Source organism: Pteropus medius, unplaced genomic scaffold, assembly GCF_902729225.1.
Source record: "Pteropus medius unplaced genomic scaffold, Ma_sr-lr_union100, whole genome shotgun sequence".
In the NCBI taxonomy this organism is placed as follows: domain Eukaryota; kingdom Metazoa; phylum Chordata; class Mammalia; order Chiroptera; family Pteropodidae; genus Pteropus; species Pteropus medius.
In genome coordinates, this window is record NW_024353517.1 from 3,414,244 (window position 1) to 3,435,035 (window position 20,792).

A 20,792-nucleotide genomic window follows, 5' to 3' on the forward strand; every position below is an offset into this window, starting at 1 on the left:
ATTCCATTTCTTCATTGACTTCCAGTAACATTTCAAAGATTCTTTCTCAGAGAAGACATTTTATTGAAAAGTGGGTCTCAATGTACTCCTCCTAGCCCCCCATCTCTAATGGGTGATAAGTTTACCTACCAGGAAAGTCCGTTGAGAAGAGTGTGGGACTGGGAGAGGCATCATCCTGGGAGTTAAGCAAGGCTTCCAATATGTTTTACTACCTGCCCCAACCCAAGGCTTGGAGCACATGCTTCTCAGGTGTCTTATAAACAGATACTCTGCCCATCGGATGCTGGGGAGTATCTTAATAAAGGCATAAGGGTTTTTGGCAGCTTCTAAGGAATGATGATTCAGAGATTCTTATCCTGTTGTCTAGAATTCCAGCACACTCTTTACAATCCACAAACTTAGCTCTCTCCACAACTGTGTCTTTAAATAGTCAGGCTTGCCGCTATAGTTTTTTAGTGTTTCTGAGGAATTATGTAAGTAAAGTGTTTGATTTTAGAGGAAATAAGAGGATGACTTCAGGCCATTTCTTATATACTTTGATATGCATTCAGATAAATTCCTTTAGAACTATTAAAACTATTGCCTATCTATCTATTTATACATATGTAGGTGTGAGGCACTGGAAAAGAAATCTGTCTAATAGCTTCCGCTGTTAGTGTTCAGAAAAGGACTAAGGCCCTTTGGTGAAACGAAAGAGAACAATAGTGAGCATCAAACTTGAGGATATGGTTGCAATCACAGCTTTTCTTCCTTTACAATAAAACTGTACATACCACAGTTCTGTAAAGCAGTTTTTAGCGAAAGTACTGAGTCACAAGCCATTGAGACAGTGTAACTGTATACATTTGGAAAACTTCAAGATTTTCTCAAGTGCTCCCAGAATATCACTTTTGATGCCAGTGCAACATATTCTGTACTCCCACCGTATGCAAAGTGCAAGTCAGCACCCAGAGTCAGTATCCTCGCTTGTACGAATTCATTTTTACCAACACATACAGCACTGAAATTGAACTCAGAAAACAAAAGATTCTTTTGGAGCAAAAATATAAAAGGGAGAAGAGAGGGAATGGAGGAGAAGAGGGGAGGAGAAAAACTTAGTACACTGGACACCTTTTAATATTCATTAATTCTGTATTTTTCTCCCAACATAAAATTTTATATCTTCTTAAATAGCCCCAAATCTGCTATTCTTTCTAGTTCCTAGAATTTTCAGGTACTTACAAGCTGATTTGTCTCTGGGTCTGAAATTCAGACTATCTCTGGCTAATAATAATCCAGTGTTTATGAACTAGCTAGTGCGGTAATAGGAAAAGCAACAGAGCTTGAATCTAAACACCTATACTGTGATCTTGGATAAGTCACTAAATTTCTCTAAACCTCAGCTTAGTCATCTAAACAATGAAGGAATCACATATTCCCTTCCTGGTGGAGTTTGGGTGAGGATCAAGTGAAACAAAAATGCAAGTGTGTTGTAAACTGTAAAGAACTGTTCAATTGTAAGAAATTATTCACCTCCCCCAAAGCTACAAAAATTAAGCCTCGTTTGGTTGTTACATTCTGGGTACTTTTTCTGATGAACTCCTGAAATGGATAAGACAGTAGCTGGGGAACTCCTATTCATTGTTTTGACTTTGCACTACCCCAGTGGGGAAAAACTGGTTATTTAGCACATGGTTTTGCTCTTCTGTAGCAGTCTCGTACCTGAGTCCTCACCTCCTCCTGCCTGCTGACAAAATCCTCTAACATCAGTTATCAGTCAATGATTGTTAACCACTGGTCTTTGCCTGCCACCACAACTGTCACTCAAGAGGGCTGCTGATTCGTTTGTTCTCTTTGTTCCTTAGATTCTGTATATCAGTGAAATCATATAGTATTTCTCTTTCTCTGACTTATTTCGCTCAGCATGATCGCCTCTAGGTCTGTCCATATGATTTTAAAGAAGTACAAATTAGTAGTTGATAGAGGGTCACGGGGATGGGGAGTACAGCATAGGGAATGCAGACAGCTGTAAGGTAATAGCTAAGTGTAGAGCCAGAGGGAAGATAGAGTAATCGGGGAGATTGCTTCATAAACTATGTAAATGTCTAACCAATGTACTCTATACTTTAAACTAATAAAATATATATACATATATATATTAAAAAAAAGTGCTGCTGAAGCCCAGCTGACGCCTTCCTGAGAGAAAATGCTTCATCTGTTTTTCGTCAACAGCCTATGTATAAAGATGTGCAGCATGTATAGCACAGATGAACAAAGCAACTAATTTCAGTACAATATTAGATTCTGCCAAAGCTATTGCTTCATTCCTAGACAATACCCATTTCTCTGAGTAGGCAATTATTCCTCCTGGTATTCAATTACACTTGATACCAGTCTTTAGAAAACATTTTAGCCCCGTCCCAGATCCCAGCTGCTGGTGGGTCGTGTACCCTGCTCCTAAGCTCTTCCACCACCCTCTGCCTTTGCGCCAGTCTGCTTTCCCTTTGAGTGCCACTGTGACCACCCAGAAGTTTGGGGGAGTTGCAAAGACACTGAGCTCATTATAGGGATAGACAGTGCTGCCTTAAGAGTAATCTAGTCATGAGCGAGTAGGTGCTTAGCCAGAGGCTGGGCTCTTCCTTGGGAGGCAGTAAAGAGGACTCTGTGCCAATCAAGAGCTGGACTTAATGTCTGAGTCTTTTCTGACTCAGAATCTATGATTTCTTGCTAATCATCCCCCAACATCCTGCTTCTCTGCTCCTAAGGCTGAAACTCACTCAATGTCTTTTTTTACTTTTTAAAAAGTTTTGGTAAAATATATATAAAATTTGCCATTTTAACCATTTTAAGTGTACGATTTAGTGGCATTAATTACATTCGCAGTGTTGTGTAACGATCACTATTATTTCCAAAAATTTTTTGTCACCCCATTAAGCAATAACATCCCTTTCCCTCCTCCCCACAGCTCCTGGTTATCTCTGCTCTACTTTCAGTCTCTATGAATTTACCTATTCTATGTATTTCATTTAAGTGGAATCATATACTTTTTTGTTGTTTCACTTAGCACGTTTTAAAGTTCATCTATGTTGTAGCATGTGTCAGAACTTCATTCCTTTATATGACTGAATAATATTCTGTTGTATGGATAGCCCCTCATTTTGTTTATCCATTCATCTGTTAATTCAACTTCATTTTGACACCTATATTATGGGAGAGAAAAGAAGCGAGGTTTGAGTGCAGGAGCTTCAGTCTACTGACTAAATAACTGGAAGGCTGGAGAAGACAAAAATCTAAATGCTATGGCCTTTCCCACGCCTTATCTGGGACATAAAGAATCCAATTGATGGTGGTACCCAAGTTCCACTGGATTTTTTCTTTACCTGCTTCCACAAGACCTGGGTACCTTGTGAAGCAGCCGCTACTCCCAGGTCTCAAATGACTTCATATTAACAACATCTGTTCTGCTTTTCACCGACTCTGGCTAGACACAGCAATCTCCCGGCTAGCATCTGCTGGGTATTACTTTATTGGTTAGCACTGTTTTCTGCTAAAAGACTATAGTCCCCAGCTGGCATCCATTGGATGCTGTCATATCCTTAAGGCACTGCCATCACCCACCAGGAGCTGTTATTTCCTGCTGTCACTGAAGCTCTGGACTTCACAAGATTCCAAAGCTGTACATTGTTCTGTTCACACAATAAACATTTCCTTTCCCTGAAGAGTCACACTTTGTAAAAAGTAACAGAGCAGTGCTAGTTATGGCCCAGTGTTTTATAGGTATTTTTGTGAAACAATGGAAAATACCCTTCTACTCCTATGATGGTGGCTTTGTTGTAGGTCAAGTTCATGCAGGACTCTGCCTTCTCTTATGACATGTGTTTTCTGTCATAGGCTCCTCAGTCTCTGTGCAGATTGGCTTCAGGCCTGCCCACCCTCCATTTCTTCAGATATGCCCACACATGTCCACATTGCAGATTAAGTGCCAGTTGGAACTCCTATTACATAAAGATTCTAAGTATGTGTAATAGAACTCCAAAATTACCATCTACCAGTGACGTGATACCTTTGGGGGAAACACATTATTAATCCATACCTGCTATCTTCCCACATATCGTGTTCTCTCTTCACAGGAGGGAACTTCTTTTTGGAAATCTGCTTTCTTAACAGGTTTTAATTTTCAGAGGGTTCTCTTTAAATTTTCCATTCCTCTAAGCTAGATATCAGGAGGTTTACTTCCTCTACAATTAAAGAAGAATTAATCTGTGATATTTGATTCCACACCACCAGAGGGAGGTAGTCCTTTTCCTGGTCCCTTAAGTACTGTTCTAGAATCCACTGACATGTTTTTGCACAAAAGAGGACGCTTTAAGGCCCAAATTTGGCCCTCTCCCTTATCTTTTTTTTTTTTTTTTTGATCTAATAACTCTTGATTGTCAGCCTTTAGCCTCTTAAAGCTCAGATACTCTTCCTACTTCGTGACTTTGATCTGGTGAGTGAGAGAACAGGATTACCTGGGGCTCAACCAGACCTGTATTTACTGCTTAGATACTGCTAAAGACTGTTACCAAACAATGGACAGCACATTCTGGATCTTGGCTTTCTGATGGCATTGTTTGGCAGATTTGGTGCCCAAAAGTCAACCGACTGACAGAAATCTTTCTCCAATGGTCAGTCAATATATATATATATATATGAAGACCTAGTATATTATAAACAAATAAGCAGGATAATCACCTTCTAAATAATTACAATATTTAGATACTTATTACAGTACTTCCTCTATAAAAATAAATGAGAAATGGCAAATTTGGGGAGAAACTTTCTGTAATTTCACAATTACTTAAGCATAACTTTCTCCATGATCTAGACAGATCATTTTTAAATTGAGTCTAAAGGTAATGGAATAGTTTTAAAGGGAGATTATACAATTAAGAAACATTTAGTTACAGATCTAACCTTCACTGGAATTATCTTAATCTCATTAAGATGGTAGTCTATATGTAATTTGAAGAAACATCTCCTTTAGCTATTTTTCTAGAAACTGCCCATAGACTATATTACAACAGAGGTTTCCTTGCCTCCTAAAACTTAGATAAAATTTTGGCTTGAAATTCCATAACCTGTGGAAAGCCTAATGTCTTAACATTTCTGTGAATTCCTCAAGATTTATAATTTCATGGCCACTCTGGCTCTGCCTTCCTAAAATTCTTGGCCCCCATTCCTTCTATCTTGTGGTTGCTCCTTTATCTTTGTCGTATCATTGACCCAAATATGAAGTTCAGCACCTTTCCTTTATTTCTAAGGAAACAAAACATTCATCCAAAGTCAGGATGAATGTCAAGAGACTTCACTAAAGATTTAGGAAATGGGAAGAGGCTTACATTTCAAATAACTTAAATCACCTATTAGACATCTATCCCTATCCTAAAAATTTTGTCAGACTACTTAGTAAATTGTTTAGCCACACTATTTTTATTCATCCTCCTTCTTTTCTTTTTCTGTTCTTCCCTCACTCCAAAATTCTTGTATAATTCCCTGTGTTTGTATTCCTATCTTCTGCTGTTCGTGCCCCTTGGGTCTTCTATTACAAATATTTTTTTCAAGGTATTTCCATAAACAAAGCCTAAGAGGAACCCTGGTGCCAATTGTAAAGACGATTATATTCTCACTGACACATACTTGTCAATATGGTTATCAGAGCTATTATATCTGACCAGTCTTTCTCAGCCGCCTATCTTGACTTCCAGAGGTGATAGCTAGTATGCCAGCTATGATGTTTCTGGTGGCCAGTACTTTAAGGAAACTGGGAAAGAGTATTGCCTGTTGGACTGAATACAAAAAATGGGGTAGGGCGGGGTGGGGTATGCAGATACATTATCATGAGATATTTTGCTATGAACTAATATTTTTTTCATACGGGGCCATTTTATTGCAGTTAAACATCTCTCTCTATTTTTTGTCCATTTTTTCATAAAGGAAATTAAAACACATACACGAACTAATATTTATTGAACACCTATCTATTCTGTAAAGCTCCTCAGGAAAAGTATGCAGGGAAAAATATTCTTGTACATGATCCTATGATTATATCAGGGATTGAAACTCCTAGAATATTAACAAAATTTAATTTATCCTTTGCCCAGGCTGAATGGAGAGAGGAAGTGAAAAAACACTTTGAGAAAATCAAAAGTGAAGGAACTTGTATACACCGATTAGATGAAGAACTGATTAGAAGGCGCAGAGAAGAGCTCAGGTCAGCCGATCTCTCCTTCTCCACCTCTTCTTATCCCAAGGTCTTCAGATATTAGCAGGAACTCTCTTTGCGAATCGCCATTTCACTTTCTACTTACCTTTCATCCCCGCTATTTATTGTTTTTCTCTTTAAAAGTTAGCCTTCCTTCATATCACTGCCTTATCCTCTCCCCCAACTCTGTTATCCTCCTTTATTTTATCTCTGCAACATAGATTCCTAGAGCAGTGCTGTTTGTTCATTCGGCCCCTATCCTAGGTGACAGAGAAGGCCAGAAATTTATAAGATGTAGTGTTCAGTCTCAAGATGCTTATAACCTGTAAGGGGTACAAGACATGGTCATAGGTAACCACTATAATTAGGTAAGATCTCTACCATGAATAAGTATAAATGAGTGATCATGGTGTCAGCTCTGACTGCATATTTCCATTAACATATGAGTTATATTATATTATATCTCATTATAGTGTATTCTTATTATGATATTCCTAACACTACACGAAAGCTACAAATTATACACAGATCACATCGAGATATTACATGTGGCCCTCCTGGCTATTCTGTATGGCTAGATGTGGCCCTTAAGAATAAACCAAATGGAAAGCTTGAATTTTCCATCTCCCACTCCATCTTGTCCGAGTCATTGCACTGGGCATGGAAGCCTTAAATTTAGAGGGCCTTGCTTTAGAGGGCAAATGCTTTCGAGATAAACCATCCTGGTTCTTATTTCATTAGAGCTGACCTTTGTTCTCCCCCAAGTTGGTCAGTTTCACTAATCCTGTGTTTTCTTTGACAGGCATGCTTTAGATATCCGTGAACACTATGAGAGGAAACTTGAGCGGGCTAATAATTTATACATGGAACTGAGCGCCATCATGCTACAGCTGGAGATGCGGGAGAAGGAGCTCATTAAGTATGGATCCAGACCACTGTCTGCCCTTACAATCTTGGTCTATCAGCAGAAATGTACTACTGTTCCACGTTGCTACTACTCAGAACTGGCAGATATGTTGTTATTCATTCACCCAGCATCCCTTCAAGGATATGCTGTGCACGGGTCCCTGACCCCAGTGAGGTTTATGATTGAGTGGAGTTGCCACAGAGCTAGTTCTAGGGGAACATGCACTTGACAGGCATTTGCTACTTCACCCTGCTGAATGGCTCAGAGAAGGGGTCCTCATTTCGTGAAGGAGCTTGGTGTGAATGAGAGGGAGCTTGTTGCCCCCTGGGGAAGTAAGGTAGCTACTGCAAGTGGTTTAAGGTATTCCTGAGAATGTCAAGAAAACTACAGGGTCTCGGCCATAGCAGCAGCTACTGAAACAAGTGGGTCTTCTACCATTGTATTGTGTCTCTCATGAAATGTGTTGGGGAAGGGAAGGTCAGCCTCTGAGTCCATCTGTGAGCTGAAGGAAAAAATGAAGTCAGATTAATTTGAATTTAGTATTTTATTTCCTTTTTTATCTGAATGGCAGCCTCATTATTCAGATAGGCTGCATCTGGTAAACGTGGCCAGAATCTGTGGATGGAATTTGCCTGTGAAAACATCCTGCCCATCTTTTCTGTCAGCAGTGACTGAAATGGGGCTTTTTCTCTCATTCTGCAGACGTGAGCAAGCAGTGGAAAAGAAGTACCCTGGGACCTACAAACGACACCCTGTCCGTCCAATAATCCACCCCAATGCCATGGAGAAGCTCATGAAAAGAAAAGGGGTGCCTCACAAACCTGGGATGCAGACCAAACGGTGAGTTTGAGACACTTGTGCTGACCTGATATTTAGATAAATGATATTTATCTAACCCCCTAAAAATACATAATCAAATGATGGTAGGTGTGGCCACTCTACCTCACTTAGCACACTTGCCTCTGGATAGCACATTAGCACACTTGCCTCTAGGTAAAACAGAGTAGGAAGGTAATAGAAAGTATGTCATGCACTCTAGGAATCCAGTTTTTGCTGTCTGAGACATAGATATTTATTATCTTAGCATGGAATAGTGAAAAGAGAATAAACTGGGGACCAGACAGACCTGAATTCAAATTCCAGCTCTGCCTATTATAAGCTAGAGCCTCATTCTTCCTAAATAATGGAGAGTTGGCTCTATTCTTGCTAAATTAATGTAAAGGAAAGGAATGTCCCTAAACATGGGGTGTGGACCCAGCAGTGAGACTTGAGCTAAATGCAGTAAGAATAAAGGTACTGAGAAAATACAAACCAAGAATGGTTTTTTGAGGTTTCAGAATGTTGGCCATTCTACCATAGCATGACTAATATACATCTAAACTACTAATGAGTAACTCCATGGATTAATTCCAATTTTGCTTTCCCTTACCACTCCTGACCACCTTCTAGTCAAGTTCTGAGAAATCGTTTTCAGATGGCACCAGGCAAAACCCTCCAGAAATCTCAACACTTTTGCTTTGGGTATACTAATTAGGGACAGAGTACGCCTGCTGGCTCCTCCCTGGATTCTGCCTATAGTTAAAACTAACATTAGGGAAGAAAATAGTACCTTTTCTTAAGTATGACCTCATGTTTACTTTTCTCTGTGCTGTGAGAAATATGTCGGAAGGAGTTTGACACCACCAGCAGATACTTAGTCAACAGGCTAACCGAACTTGCCCAGGAAAGTGACCTAGATGGGTATTAGAACTAGGAAGAGTTGTACTTTCAGTCAATTGCCCCTTTAAGGAGTTGAGTTTCAGATTATTTGGATAGTCCAATGATGATCAAGTTAGAAGTTCAGTGACCTCCAAGATCAGAGAGAGAAATCATCCACCATCCTTTAGCCTAGGTTTCAGTTTGTAGTTCATTAACGACTAGAAAGAAGAGAGTCAGAGTTCAATTATGGATCCACCAAGCCTGTCACAGGAGAGTAAAGGCCAATAAGATAGTCTAAATACCTTATAATAAGGAGAAGCTTGGAATGGGGAAAGAACTATTCCAGTTATGAGTTCTGGTATTTACTTGCTTTGTGATGGGCACAAGCCAACTAACCTCTCTGACCCCTCAACAAAAGCCCCAGGGCCTCCTCTGTTCAGATACCTTCTGGGGCACAAGTTGGCCAGTTGACAGTAGAACTGTGAAGCTGAGCCAGGAAGCTGCTGATATCAGTACCTACATTATCATGAACCAGTAACTCCTGGAACTTTTGTGCTAAGACAAATCTTTAACTGCACTTCTCCCGAAAGCAAAGAAAAGAAAAACTCATTCCTTCTGCCTGATGCCAGCTAATTTCCTATAGACCCTACTATTCAAAGTATGGTCCTCAGTTCAGCATCATCTGAGAGCATATTAGAAACACAGACTCTTAGGCCCCATCCTAGATCTACTCAATCAGTTTCATAAGCTCCCAAGTGATTTGTGTGTACCTTCAAGCTGTACTCTGACTATACAATTAGCAAGACTGGAAATTGGCAGGGACTTCTGGTCTGGATGGTACCAGTAACGGGCTGTGAGACCATGAGCCACTCTGGCTGGGCTCTGGGTTCCTCATCAAATAGGGTGGGGGCAGGACTGCATCTGTGTTTCCAAGCAAGGTTTGGGTACCCCAGGGCCTGCAAGAGAAACACCTCAGGGTCTACCGCAGGGGTAGAGAAGATGAGGAGGCAGAGCCCGGTAGGGAGGGGCCTCTGCTCTCCCACCCCTCTTCAACTGTTCCACCATGTCTGTTCTATATACTGGGCTTCTCCTAATAATTAATTTGAGAAAAGGATTCTGTTGTTTAAAAAAAAAAAAGAGTTTGGTCCCTCCAGCTTCGAAATATCCTGCTGATTTGTATCTGTCTAGTCCCAAAGAAGAGTGAAGCTAGTCTCTGGTAGAAAGGAAATAGCAGTACTACCTGGTATCCTACGATCTCTGCCCTGAATTGCTTCATCAGTTCAGAAATCATATGTGCCTTGGAGTCAGTGTGCACAGGGTTTACCTTCAGGCACTGGCTTCCTCCTGCTCGTGATCTACATGACTGGCCCAGTGGGCACCTTTAAATAGAGCTGTGAGAGGATCTCCTCCCATTAGGAGCCCAGCACAATCTCCTCACAAGCCCTTTTCTTGTTGGCTTTATTCAGCCTTCTGGGTTCTTTACTATTTCCCTCTCTTCTGACCCCACCCTCATAGTCCCCCCTTCCTTGAGCATTTATTGACTACCTATTATGAGCAAGAGTCATTGTTAAGGTCCTTCACATACAAGGATGGATATGACATAGTCTCAGCCCTCAAGGAGCCCATGTCTAGACCAAACTCCCTGAATTTAGCCTTTTGTCTAATTAACCTGAAGTTTCTTTCTCTGGTACCACACCTCATTCCTTTGTGATCCCTTGTAAGATCTTATGAGGGTCCATCATCGGACAGATTTCTGATTGTGGGCAAAAGCCCATGCCTGTGCCTTAGTCTGTTAGCACCACGCCGATAGCTCATACTATGAGGAAGATATCAAGAAACCTGTAGGGTGTAATTACAATTTCTGAATTGAGTACCTTGGCTGTAGAGGCACAGAATAAGATCCAGAAGGAATAAAGGGAATCCTCTATAAGCAGACACCTAGGTTATTACTAACTTTTTGCTATTTTAAGCAATACTGTAACAAAACATCTTCAAACTTACATCTTTGCGCACATCGTTATCTCCATTGGATGAACCCCTATATGTGTGACTGATGAATCCAAGGGTGTATGTATGTTAAGGCTTGCGATACATTTTCCCAAACTTTAATATATTTTCACATGTCCTAAACTAAGTCTGTACTTTTCTCCCAGGCCAGATCTGCTGCGATCTGAAGGTATCCCCAGTATGGAGGTGGCTCCCGCTGCATCCCCTTTGTCCGGAAGTCCCAAAATGTCCACCTCAAGCAGCAAGAGCCGATACCGGAGCAAACCACGCCACCGCCGAGGGAACAGCAGAGGCAGCCACAGTGACTTTGCAGCGATCTTGAAAAACCAGCCAGCCCAGGAAAATTCACCCCATCCCACTTATCTACACCAAGCTCAATCCCAGTGCCCTTCTTCGCAGCAGCAATACCAGCAACCCCCTCCTGCCACGTCTCAGAGTCACCATCCCAGGCTCAATATGCACGGACAGGACATTGCAACCTGCGCCAACAACCTGAGGTATTTTGGCCCAGCAGCAGCCCTGCGGAGCCCACTCAGCAACCATGCTCAGAGACAGATGCCTGGCTCTAGCCCTGACCTCATCTCTACAGCCATGGCAGCAGATTGCTGGAGAAGTTCTGAGCCTGACAAGGGCCAGGCTGGCCCCTGGGGCTGTTGTCAGGCTGACCCCTATGACCCCTGCCTCTCATGTAGGCCAGAACAGTGTGGGTCCTTAGATGTTCCCTCTGCTGAGCCAACGGGGAGGAGCCCCAACCTTTTTATGTCACCAGCACATAATCTCCTCTCAGAAAATGCCCAGGATTCTGTGAAAATGGAAGAAAAGGAATTCAGCGGCTGTAGGTCTGCCTCATCCCTTGGCGTCCCTCATCACATCACCCCGCCGATGCTACCTCGAAAAACAAGGCCCCTCCAAAAGGTAGGCAGTAATGGCAACAGCATCGTGTGTCACTGCCTTCATGGAATGTCAGAGCCTATCATATTTTGTGCATTATAAAACATACATAAAAAGTATACATTTGGTAAAAGGATGAGATTGCAAAAGCATAAACAAGTTACTTTTGCTTTAAATACTTTCTTTCCACACAGCATAAGTGATGAACTAGGAAATACACTTTGGGAACTACTGAACCAGGAGACTGATTCAAATGTATATAATTTATAGACAAATGACCATATATTAGGGATATGTAATCAAAATAATTTGCAAACCACTACTCTAGCCTAGTCATGAGGCATGCTGTAGGAAGGATCCCATTATGAAACAAGTTTGGTTAACACAATATTGCCAGCTTATGTAAACAACTCCTCAGCTTTGAAAAACATGCAGTAACTTTGTTTAATCCAGCATTTCCCTCACCTATTTGATCATACTGCTTTTAAAAAATAACATCTATTAATGCCCCATGGAACTAGCTTTCTTCACAATGTATTTTGGAAAACAGTGCCTTAATTAATAAGCGTCATGACTCAGCCGGTTCTCAGTCATTGAGCCTATTTCTGTCCTTGCCCTCTGGCTTCCTGGGGTGTGTAAGCTGGGACGCAGTCCACTGTAGTGGTTAAGAGCACAAGCTTGAGAGTCAGACAGACCTGAGTTCAAAGCCAAGCTCTTCTACTTAGTACCTCTATGAACCTCAGGGTCCTTTTCTGTAAAATGGGACGAAACTATTAATAGTGGACCCTGCCTCATTGGTTGATGTGAAGATTAAATGAGTTCATACACATAAAGCATTTAGAACAGAGCCTGGCACATAACAGCCATCCAAAAATGTGAGCTCATCTTGCTAATGAGTTAAAAATAAGATTCTGTATGAAAAGTATTTAGCACACAGTAGACATCCACTCAATTTTAGGTATGGTTTCATATCATCATCTTCATCAGGAGTTTAGATGAAGGAATGAAAGGGTGTAGAATATAAACGAGTACGTTTTGGTCAGCTCGATATTTAATAGAAAAGAAGTTAAAGCTGAGGGCTACTGTCTTGGAACTATATTTCTGGACACTTTCATGGAGCCTTTGTCTCCCTCAGGGCAAAGATAACATTTTACTCAGTTCTGTATGTCTTTTAACATCTAGTACAGGGCCTATCATCATGGACACCCAGGAAAAGTCCCTAAATGAATGAGTAAAGATATATATGTTTAAAGATGATACTCAGCAAGCTACTACTCGATGCCTTTTGGTGATAATTAAATCTTTACGAGAACTGAATGCCTGCGTGGGGCATGCGTGTGTGTGTGTGTGTGTGTGTGTGTGTGAGAGAGAGAGAGAGAGAGAGAGAGAGAGAGAGAGAGGAGAGGAAAGAGAGACAACTCTTTTCCCCTTGTTTTCCTCAGAGTGGAGATGACTCCTCGGAAGAAGAAGAAGGGGAAGTAGATAGTGAAGTTGAATTTCCACGAAGACAGAGGTAAAATCATCAAATACATGATTGCTTTCAGTGTAACTGGGGAAAACCCTGAGTTTGCCCCATTTCCTGTTCAATGGTAGGTGACTTTCTAATAGCCACTATGTAGGGAAATTTGAACTCACTATGTTCATGGTTTCCCATTGCCACATTCTGGCAACTGGTTATGCACAGTAGATCTCAGTTCATCAGAATTCATTTCATAGGAACTTTGAGATGAGGAGCAGAAATACAGATTCAAGGTGACAATTGAGAATATAGTAGGCAGTTTATTAGGGTTAGCTATGTGTTTTATGGATTATTTTATTGGTTTCTAGTGTACCTTCCTGTATTAGTTTGTTCAGGCTGCTGTAACAAAATACCATAGACTGAATGGCTTAAACAATTGAAATTTATTTCTCAGTTCTGGAGGCCAGAAAGTCCAACATCAGGGTTCCTGGTGAGAACGCCCATCCTAGTTTGCAGACAGCAGCTTTCTTACAGTGTCCTCTTGTAGTTAGCAGGGAGGGAAGAGAGATCTTCTTCTTCTTATAAGGCCACAGTCCTATTGGATTAGGGCCCCACCCTTATGACCTCATTTAACCTTAATTACCTCCAAAAGACCTTGTCTCCAGATTTAGTTACATTTGAGGTTAGGGCTTTGCAACATATGAATTTGGGGCTTGGGGGACACAGTTCAGTCCATAGCACTCTCCATGCCTTGGATTTTATGCTTCAAATTAATTTATAATTAGATAAGTTGAATCCTCCTTCAGCCGAGCCTTGGAAAGAACTTCTTACTTAGCTAGTGATATAATTTGCTTATAGGATTAAAGAAGGAACCCATCCCTCTACTTCTAGAATAGAGCTACTCTTATGTAGGAGTAGGGAAGATAGTTTTCCTCCCAAGAGGCCTTTTCTGCTAAAGGCATTTTGTTCTTGAAAGGTAAAGCTCTAAGAATCCCTGGAAGTTTCATGTACCTGCTCAGAAACAGGAATTCTCTGAAAACCTTTAGTAAATTGTATTCTGGGTCCCCATGCTGTGCACAAAATTGAAATCTGTTCTCATTCCCTGAGCTATTCCTGCCATGTCGCTATTACTGTCTTACTGTCGCCTTGGATACTGTGATTTCTCCTATGCAGCAAGACTGAGCCGGAACAAAATGTCTTTTCATTCTCTGAACTCATTCTACTGGCATCACAAGGATATCATTTCCAGCTTTTGCTCCTATGACATACCGTGAATTCAGCCCACCTAATGGCTTCCCACCTTTCTTTTTTGCTATGGTGCAAAGTATATTTATGTTTTTACAGCATGGTTTTGCTTTTTATATTATAACATTCTTCTCCCTGTCCCCATTCTGGGTTTCCAGCCTCAAGAAGTTGTGTGGGTCTTGCTTTCACTTCCTTTTTCCATATGGGCTCTTTTCGTGAGTCCTTGACCCGCCTCATAACCCCAGCCCACCACCTGGCCTGGTTATCTGCCAGGCTTAGATCATATGCCCTCAGAAGCATTTTGTATTAAGAAATACAGAAAGATTAGACAATGACAGAGGAAAAAGCAGTCTTCTTTTATTCGTTTTGCTTTTAAACCAGTATAAGCTAACAGCATCCTTATTTACTAGACTACTTGTAAACAATGAGAAAGAAATGAGGAAGTTTTGCAAATTTTCCTCCCACCACTCCTAAAATTTTGCCTTGTCAGAGCTAAACCCAGATGATAACTGGAGTGAGCCACTGACTAGCTGGGCAGTGCCCACAGCCGCAGAGTGAATGTGCCTTCCAAGCTCATTTCTGTCGGGGATCAGTTGACAGGAGTGGCGAAGGCACTTGCCTTCCAGGGCTGCCATGCCCAATGGACAGTGCAGCTGGGGTGGGGTGTGGGTAGAGAAGGACACTGAGTGGGGTGTGACTAGACCTACTCAAACGAAAGCTCTGCCTTTTCTGATGGTTTGGCCTTAAACAAGTACATTCCCTTCTGTGACTCGTATTCTGTTCTGAGAAATGAGTTAGACTAGAGAATCTCCAAAGTCTCCTTCACCGGCGAGCATCTAGGATTCTGTGAATAAGAAGCATAAGTTCAGTGTGAACATTTCCATACCATGCATAGGTATACACGGGATGATTAGACCAGCTGATTTTTTTCAAGACCAGTGGTAGCCATCGGCTTTGGAGTTTAGCCACATAAACATAAATTTCCCTCTTTGCTGCTTTAAAATTAGTTTCAACCTATCTGGATTTACATCTCCCTGAAGGACAGGAAGAAAAACAGATGATCTCTAACCAAGGCTATGATTGACAGATGAGGTGAGGACAGTAGTTGTTCCTGTGATTAAGTTCTTCTTGTTCTTTGTGGTTCTAGGCCCCATCGCTGTATCAGCAGCTGCCAGTCATATTCAACCTTTAGCTCTGAGAATTTCTCTGTGTCTGATGGAGAGGAGGGAAATACCAGCGACCACTCGAACAGCCCCGATGAGTTAGCTGAGAAACTTGAAGACCGCCTGGCAGAGAAACTGGACGACCTGCTGTCCCAGACGCCGGAGATCCCCATCGACATATCCTCACATTCCGACGGGCTCTCTGACAAGGAGTGTGCTGTGCGCCGCGTGAAGACACAGATGTCTTTGGGCAAGTTGTGCACAGAGGAACGTGGCTATGAGGTGGGCGCCTCTCCTGCCATCTCCTGTCATCGCTGTTCCCTTCCTGTAGCTCTTTTGGGTTACGATGTGGTTAAGTCCCTAGGGCCTTGACAATTACCATTTAGTGTATAAAATACAACTGCCTCCATGAAGTAAGTAGAGGTACAAAGATCAACAGAGCTCCCCAAAATGAAGGTAGTTCTCCCAGATGAGGCACAACAGTGAACTGCTCAAGAACCCCTTCATTCCCAAACATCACCTCTTCCCAACCTCCTCCTCCATGTCCCCACTATTTAACCCAAGATTTAACCCAAACATCACCTCTTCCCAACCTCCTCCTCCATGTCCCCACTAGATGAGGCTATCTTAGCCCATGTAACACTTTAGTTCATATATACTACTACCTTTTGAGAGGTGAGATAGCACAGTGGTTGAAATCGTGTAGCCTGGAATCTGCCTAGATGCAAACCCCAGCCTTTCCGCTTACTTACTATGTGATTTTGGGCAAGCCACTTAACCTCTCTGTAGGTCAGCTGTCTTATCTGTAAAATGGATATGATAACAGCATCCATCTCATAGGGTTGTTATGAGAATTAAATGGATTAATAGATGTAAAGCACTTACAGCAGTACCTGGAACATAGTAAATGCTGTGTAAGTAGGGCTGTGGTGGTACTGTCATAACTGTCATCGTCAGCATCATCTTTATATGTCTCCATAAGCCCCACAAGGACAGGACTTGGTCTCATCTATCTTTGTAGCCCTCTTACCCACCAAGCCAGCACAATGCCTGTCATGTGGGAGGTGTTCAATGTATGTTTACTGAGTGATCGCAGAAATGAATTAGGGTTTTATTTTGTCTTGACTTTGCAGAATCCTATGCAGTTTGAAGAATCGGACTGTGACTCTTCAGATGGGGAGTGTTCTGATGCCACAGTGAGGACCAATAAACACTACAGCTCTGCTACTTGGTAATGAGAGAATGCCCATCCTGAAGATCTCATGGCTGTGCTGGCATTTCAAATCCATCCCACCCCCAGACTCTTCCCTCTCTCTCCCGCTTTTTTGTCTGGGAAGAGAGCTGCCTCATCTTTCTTACCCCTAGAAATGAGCTGCAATAACAGGAACATGAGACTTCGCAAATTTCTGGAAAAAAATATCCAAATGAAATTAAGTCTCACTGAACATTTCAATCAAGAATGGCAGGGATCTATTTTATTGAATATTCTAGCTACTGTAACACTGATATTTATTTTTGTTTGACATTTTAACACTTTGTACTGTAAAGAGTGAACAATATGTGCTATATAGAGAGACAATAATTTCTTGAAAAAGAGAGAAAGAGAGTAAGAAAGAAAAGAAGTGGAATTTAGGAGCAACATTCTTGGGAATTTGTGGGGCCAGACGGTATTATCACTACTTGAACAGGGGACCAGTTCTTTTGGCCATAAGTGACTGAAGAAGAGCCAGAGCAAGACATGTCGAGCATTTTAGGAAACAAAGAACAGCAAAAGAAAAGCAATTCCAGGTAACTTGTGAAAAGACTGCACTAAATTCAACCACCTTGTCCAGCTGGGCAATGGAAATGACCTAAAAACGTTTGACGACCAGTACTTGCACCAACGGTCTTTGAGGGCATGTGCTTCCTCTACGAGGAAAACGAAAACCATGTGTGGGAGCTGGTTTCATGTTTTACACTTTAAGTGGCATTTGGTAATGAGACTCACAGACAGAGTCACACTTTGTCCTTGACAACTGTTTTCCTTTTTAATGCTGTCTTTGTCATTACCTTGACAAATGTGTTACCTTGACCAATGTGCCATTTTCTTGTAGCCTCTTTCCTTTCTACCTGTTGACCAGTTGCTTTAGGAAAAAGTGGAGGGTAGGGGTGCCGAGGAAGAGAGAAGAATAAGAAAAAAAGGAAATTAACAACAGTGTTAGAAAAGCAAATATGGAATTTGTAAGAGTGCATTGTCAGAATGTCTCAGTTCAGCTAAGTGAAGTAGACAGGATGGGCCCTCTCTGGAACTAGGTTGCTTGTCTACGAGAGTCATATTGCTTCAACAGTAGAACAGACTTCGAAGGCAGCTAGGATGTGTGTGAGTCTGTCCAATGTCAAATCCCAAACCATCCCCTTATTTTTGTTCATAATCCATTCTATCCTGGAAGCTTTAGGGATTGGCTACCACTATCAAGATAAAGGCAATATAAGCAACTTGCAAAAGGCACCCCCTCTCCCACCACAATAGCATTTTCGTTAAAAGCTATTTGTAAAATGTATTCTACTTCACTTTGGAACAATGCGGTTTTGAATAACTGGATCTGGAAATCTGTGAAAAGAACAACTGATGCTGAGCAGCAGTTTTACATTTCCAAGGCATGGGGTCCTTCCCGCCCCCAGGGTCGTGAGTTCTGAAAAGCATCGCAAGGTACTTCATAGTTCCTTGGCTTTAAGGAAATTTTTATCTAGAATTTTATATAAAAACAAATGTTGGCCTAGTTCCTGTCTCTGTCTCCAAGATAGGTTACTGTCAGACAACCTTCTCCAGTCTCAAGACCTGAAGAAGTTGGCTTGACTCTTTGATAATGCATCATGTTGGACATTAGGAAAGACTTAAACATACAGGTATTAAACCATTTCCACTGCAGATGAAAACCTTGCCCTCTCCTGGGTTTTACTGATCGCATCGGCCAAAAAGTAAAGGCAGGAGGGAATTTAGAGCAGTTCCTCTTGCTTGTTTGATCCCTCCATTTGTTTACAATTTATGTTGAAATATTGATTTAAAATTTAGTGTCTATAATTTATAGCTCTTAAGATGAAGAAAAATGTTTAACTTATACAGAGAGCAGTATTGTTTGCATTAAATTATTCCATTTTGTATAAATTCTGTAGCTGGACTACATGAAAGATCTTAAGTTATGGCATTATTATCACTGTTATTTTATTTTATAATAATTATTATCATTCTCATTTTCTGTCGATCAGAAGGTGTGGTTTACGGTGTAGCACAATGATTGTGTTTATGCTAACCATGAATTATTACGAATTTTTATGATTTTTACGAAGGAAAGAAAATGGAACTGCCGTCTGGGAGCTCTCCAGCTTTCATCGTAGGTGCATCCCCTCATTTTCTGTGAACAACAGCAATCATCTGAGGGCACGTCTTCTGCCCTGGAGCCCGATGGATAGATTGTGATTTTGGCTTGATCATGAAAGCTCCTGGGTGGGCAGATGACTGAATGGATGGACAAACAGTTCAAAAGCTGTAAACGTTCTCAAGTTTCTTAAGAAATAAAATCATGAGAATACATTAGAAGCAAAAAAGAGAATTATTTAATGCCCTAAGAGGAATGGACCTAGAGAGTATCTGCATGGGGCCCATCAGTTATAGTTTCAAGAACTAGTGGCATATTTTGTAATCTTGTTCCTGCCAGATCCCACAAAACCAACCTGTTTTCTCCTTTTTGGGAGAAGTAGGGGAACTAAAAAAAAATGGAAAAAAAAATATATATCCATGGTATGACACAAAATGCCTAGCTGTGAAGTCATCCTATAATAAGACTAGAGAAATTCTAGAAAGGCCTGGTCACTTAGAGGATCAAAAGAAAAATACTACCTTGAAAGGCCCTATTTTCCATCCTCTGACTTCAGACCACATTATACTATGAATCTCTCTGGTCTATTACTTCTGGGAAAAGATAGGCTACAACTCCATGTCCTCTTTCTGTCCAGTATAAAACACTGACACTTCAGCTTGCCAGTTCTTGCCCACCTATCGTGAAAAAGAGAAACGAGGGTCATGTCTGTTCTACACCTTTCAGTTGTGATCTTCCTAGAAAACCTACATCTGATACCTCATCATGTTGATAAGTTTTTTTTTCATTCCCATCCTGACTGTCATGATAATGCCATATGCCTATCTGGATTAACTGTTATGAGCACATTAGGGGACAGTAGACAGTGTTGAATCTTTAGTCATTCATTGTATTGTCAAGAGTTTAATAAAGTTCCATGCTGAACATTTTTATTTTTTAGAAATGACTAGAGGCTTCAGAGAAGAACAGCGTCCTTAGGTTAGAAAGAGAAATGCCACCTCTCTCCCAGCCTTGCCCTCTACCTGCCTGCCTTGAGGTAACCAGGACAATTTTGAACCGGTGTGTGTTTCTTTGAGAACAACTCCACAATCATCTGAAGAGTGTTGAATCAAGAGCTCAGGGAATTTGAGAGCTAATTCTTCAGTCTTGACAACAGTGCAACAGTGCTTTAAGGAACCTCCCAGGGCTGTGATTTCAAGCTTCATTGTTGATCGAAAGTTGAACCCCCTTGAGAAGAATGTCCATATTCATTTAACATCTGTTTTTGACTGACTGCAAGATAATGAGTTTTAATTTGTGTTGCAGATGAGCATTTGGTTCTGATTTCCATCTATTTTTAGACCTTGTCCTCTGAATAACAATTCCTCTTAAAATTGCTTAGCAGAGAACTGAGAAGCCTACATTCACTTTGAAATTATAATAGACCTTAAAGTTTGGAGCTATTTGCAAAATTGTGGGGGACGCCTGCTCGGAAAGTTGAAGATGATCTGGTTTGGCCTACTTGAGGTTCAGGTATTTTAAAACTTTAGTATCAATAAATCCATCTTTCTAGAATTAAGGATATTTTTAATAGGATTTAATAAGGATTGCACATGCATTTTGGGGCCTCATTGTGCTAAATTTCCCTCTGACCCTAAGTAATAGATTTGCTGGTTTGGGGTCTTCCTGGTACCAACTCAGTTTTAAATGCCGTCCCCCACTGTGGAGCACTGGCATCTTTTCAGCATAAATGCATCCTTATTGAGCAAATGATTGACTTTTTTCCCCCATGCCCTGATGTCTTCAATTTTCTCCCCTTTTCTTAAAATATTCCTACTTGAACTTCCTAGAACTGAATTCTCCA

At 41.2% G+C, this 20,792-nt stretch overlaps 1 protein-coding gene across 5 annotated transcripts in view; it reads left to right on the forward strand.

Moving 5' to 3' along the window:
* MAP3K13 (mitogen-activated protein kinase kinase kinase 13) overlaps nucleotides 1-19,873 on the forward strand; it is a 131,552-nt gene extending 111,679 nt beyond the window's left edge. For 3 of the 5 annotated variants that reach the window (XM_039850771.1, XM_039850773.1, XM_039850772.1), the window contains 7 exons: nucleotides 6,123-6,232; nucleotides 7,026-7,142; nucleotides 7,833-7,970; nucleotides 10,982-11,750; nucleotides 13,169-13,239; nucleotides 15,578-15,875; nucleotides 16,727-19,873. In XM_039850771.1, coding sequence (XP_039706705.1) covers nucleotides 6,123-6,232; nucleotides 7,026-7,142; nucleotides 7,833-7,970; nucleotides 10,982-11,750; nucleotides 13,169-13,239; nucleotides 15,578-15,875; nucleotides 16,727-16,828 — 1,605 coding nt within the window. In that variant the 3' untranslated portion in view covers nucleotides 16,829-19,873. The remainder of the gene's footprint in view (nucleotides 1-6,122; nucleotides 6,233-7,025; nucleotides 7,143-7,832; nucleotides 7,971-10,981; nucleotides 11,751-13,168; nucleotides 13,240-15,577; nucleotides 15,876-16,726) is intronic. The other 2 variants (XR_005650279.1, XM_039850774.1) reach the window with 2 other exon arrangements.
* The last annotated feature ends 919 nt before the right edge of the window (nucleotides 19,874-20,792 follow it).